The sequence below is a fragment of the Triticum aestivum genome, chromosome 2D, assembly GCF_018294505.1.
Source record: "Triticum aestivum cultivar Chinese Spring chromosome 2D, IWGSC CS RefSeq v2.1, whole genome shotgun sequence".
In the NCBI taxonomy this organism is placed as follows: domain Eukaryota; kingdom Viridiplantae; phylum Streptophyta; class Magnoliopsida; order Poales; family Poaceae; genus Triticum; species Triticum aestivum.
Genome location: NC_057799.1, coordinates 615378765 through 615382777, shown reverse-complemented (window position 1 = coordinate 615382777; position 4013 = coordinate 615378765). Strand labels below are relative to the sequence as shown.

At 46.6% G+C, this 4013-nt stretch overlaps 1 protein-coding gene across 1 annotated transcript; it reads left to right on the top strand.

The window, feature by feature from the left end:
* The first annotated feature begins 248 nt into the window (after positions 1-248).
* LOC123050420 (uncharacterized) lies at positions 249-881 on the top strand. The gene has a single exon (XM_044473221.1). The coding sequence runs from the start codon at positions 323-325 to the stop codon at positions 659-661; it is 339 nt and encodes a 112-aa protein (XP_044329156.1). The 5' UTR covers positions 249-322; the 3' UTR covers positions 662-881.
* The last annotated feature ends 3132 nt before the right edge of the window (positions 882-4013 follow it).

The window sequence follows — 4013 nt, the reverse complement described above, 5'->3', positions numbered from 1 at the left end:
CCTTAATCACGCCATTCTGCAGTATTTGTTCCCGGATAGATGGCCTAGTAGCCAATGAATCGCGACACGAGGAATAATATGTCAGGTTAGGTGGCGATTGATAGCCCACGTGATCAGCCACTGATAGCCCACATGATCAAGCATAGTAGCCACGTGATGTCTAATCGACTCCAGCTAGGACTCCAAATACCCACGCCTATCTAGCTAGCTCTATAAAAGCCCCGGCAGACCTCTACAAGAAAAACAATCCACACCAGCCATAAGCAGTGAGTGAGTGCATCGACATTCGATCAGCTCAGCTATATCCTGCATCGATCTGGTCATGGCGGCAGCAATGCTCCCGAGGCTCGTTGCCGTGGCGGCGCTGGTCGCGCTGATGTGCGCCGTCGCTGTGGCCCAGAAGGTACCTGCCGTCGGCGGTGCGCCGGTGTGCAACCTTGTCGATCAGAACGTCGTGAATGCTTGCTTCGAGAGCTGTGGAAGAGGTATGAAAATTGCCACTGCCGACAGGATTACTTCAGCGGGTAAAGTCAAGGTTCAAGTGGACTGCTGCGTAGCCTTTGGAGGCCACTCGTGCATGTGCCAGATGAAGAAGGCGTGGAAGGCTCAGGGCAAAAGTGCCCAGAATAATGTGGGGTGCGTCAGGGAAAAGGCCTGCTAGTGAGCACATGCGGGAGGTCTCTTCGTGCATGCAAGACCTCTAGTTCGTTTGATATGTGTGCTTCTTAGTTTCAAGCGGTCGATGTCCACCTGCTCCTTTTGCTTTTATTTGCTTGTTTGTGTTGTATTTTTTTTCCTACGCATGAGAGCATTGATCGGTCAGTTGACTCTTTTTAGTTTGTACCAATCAGAAATAAATGTGGGTGGAAGTTCTTGTATCATCCAGTTTTGTTTCTATATTATTCCATGCACCACAAAAACATATTATAGTACGTACTAGCAAACGTCAAATACGAAGTTAGTCAGTACTTCCTCCGTCCGGAAATACTTATCTTCAAAATGGTTGTGAATGGATGTATCTATAACTAAAATAAGTCTAGATATAACTATTTCAAGGACAAGTATTTCCGGACGGAGGGAGTACATGCACACTGCCTTGAGCGCACATTGTAGTTCTTACTTTCTCTTGAGCAATCGGCATCGCAAGATTCAGGATAGCTTATGTGTGCCCTGTCTCTATCGACATGGCTCTAGTGGCCAAAGAGAACTTCGATCTCCATGCTGTTTGCAACTTCCGCCTAGTTTCAACTTGACGGGAATTTAACGCAGCGCTAGCTCACAATCGAAGCAGTGCTGGTCGCAACGTCAGACGGGCCCGCTGGCGAGTGTGGACGGCCGGCTCAGGCTGCGCCATGAGCCATTCATGCAGCAAACCTCCGTTGCGCGCGTGGGCGGCGGCCATGGCCCTCGTGTGCGCCACCTTAGCTTGCGGATGCAATGCTGGCTGGCCTGCCTGCCCTACATGACGCAGGTCGGTGCACAGACCACCCACGCCTACATTGGTAATCCGTGAGCCAAATTTTGATCAGAGGCTGAACAGTTGACGCAGTCGGTAACGTACTATAGACGAGCAACGCTACACTTACGTAACTTAGCGTACATATTTAGGTGGTCTTTTATGGTTGGGTGAAAATTAGGAAGATGGGCCCATTGGAGAAGTTAATAGGGAAGGTTTCGTAATTGCTTCGTAAGGACATGTACAATGATTGATAAGATAGTCTTATCTTAAGTCTTGCATGTAATTTAAAAATGACAAAAAAAAAGTCTACAGTGGTTCATCTCTTAGTCTGATCTTCAATAACTAGCTAATCCTAGAAACATGGTGAGACATATTATGCTAAAAGATCATCTTTTGTCTTCTCTTAAATAAGAGAAGACAAGCCTTTTTTATGATTTCTGTCTCTTACATCTCATCATTTATCCTACGTGACACTCCTAAAATAGCACCATTGTACATGCCCTAAGAGTTTCGTAGTTGTAGCATTATTGTACTATAGGCCAAACGACTGCCACGGCCCACACCACCCACGGGATTGCCGTGGCGTCGTGCGGGGTCCGCGAGGAAAGCTACCTGCTGGCCGGTCTACCGCAAGTGGGTCGCTGCGTGCCACCAACGAGGTCGTCTTCCTCTGCCCGCGCGCCGGCGCTGCGCATCCTCTACGCGAGCGACGACGGTGAAGGCGGCTCAGGAGCCGCCTAACACCGTGTGTCACGATGCGTGGAGCTAGCTTGCCGAGTTGGACGGCCTATTCATGTCCGCATTGGGCCGGAAGATTTTGTGTTCTGCAGAAGTGCAGAGCCGGTAGCTAGGTAAACATGCTCGCAAGTTCGGATACCGCCACTTGTAGTGGTAGCTTAGCTAGGAACACTTGTTGAGACACCGCTACTACAGTCATCATCGCATCCAAAAACACACGTTTGCTTTTCGGGAGGTCATCCGAACAAACACAAAATGAATGGAACACAAGTGGTCGAAAAAGATGAGAAACAATCAAAGACTTTATTTGCCCTGATACAACAAATTAACGTACAATCAGGCTGCTACCACACGCACGCAGCAAGGGGAGAAGGAGATGCAACCCCATCTCCCTTATCTACGAACACAAGGGAGATCACAAGAACAAAACCCTCCTTCCTACCTCAACTGAACAACAGCAACCTAGAGAGCCAAGAAGTGTGAATGGGAGAACTCCATGCGAGACGACGCCAACCTCTCCAACGGCATGAAGAAGAAGAGCTCCTGCCGCATCGTCATCATCTTGCCTCTGTGAATGATGCTACTCCAAGTATACTTATACCCAAAGTCTCCATCTCCCTGCCCTTTCAGAGGCTTAGAAGCTCTAACCTCACCTGCTTTGAAACTTGACACCTTGGTTTCTGAACTTTGAAGTTTGAACGATGTCGTTCCGCGGGTGCATTGAATCTGGACAGCTTCTTCTAGCTTTTCAAACTGTTGTCTGGCCTTGGAATTTGGGAATATTAGTCATCGGTCCTATGGTGGCCATCAGTGTCTTTTGCTTTTCTCTATTTATGCAGCCTGCCCATACAGCCACGCATAATGGGATACAGAGACAGACAACTAGCCCATTGGATTACGCAGATTTTCTAATGGAAAAAGGCAGACTAGGTATGTGTACCCCGACACTATATATTTGTCTACTGCATGCTTGCTAAAGGTGTTCTACCATTTATAAATTGCATTTTCACGCATATTTCTTTATAACCTGTATATGCTTTGCTGCCCTTTGAATCTTTGATTAACTGACGAAACATGTAAGTTCGCCGACCACCGACATGAAAATGACAAGTAAAACACTTGGGTTACTTTTGTAACGAGCTCATGCTCAGTTCACATGTCAATAGTTAGGCTTATCGACACTGAATTCCCTAACTGACCACAAATACATCATCTCCGCACTTTCTGTTTTGTTCTCTCAACATGTAGATAAGCTAGAATGTGAAAAGTAGTACCATCCGGCTGTGCATGTACACTACATAAACACTGAAATGTTCAATGCCTCAGATGCCCAAAACATTTTCTCTTCTTCTACCTCTAAAGCACCCTGAATCGATCACTTTATCAAGATAGATACTGCACGAGAGCACTACTGCAACGACCGCAGCAAATTAGGCAAAGTTTACGCGGAATCCCAGCCCGTATGTCTATCCCCTGTCCTGCAACTGGCACAAGGTTTGAGCCAGTTGGGATAATAATAATAATAACAATAATAATAATAATGTGATCTTTGCATCTCGTTTCACGTGAAAGAAATGTGCGTGGACAGAAACCGAGCGACGATGACAGATGCCTCTAACTAGCTAGTAGCTGTTTGAGGAGATAAGGAATTTGCAGGCTCGGCAAGCACCTTTAGGCCTCCTTTGACTTAGAAGAATCTTGTAGGAATTTCATAGAATAGGATTTCTATAGAAAAAATTCCTTTAGAGCCCTTTGGCTTGTAGGAATGGATTCCTATTCCTATGGAGGAATTCTTCCTATCCTTCATATTTCATAG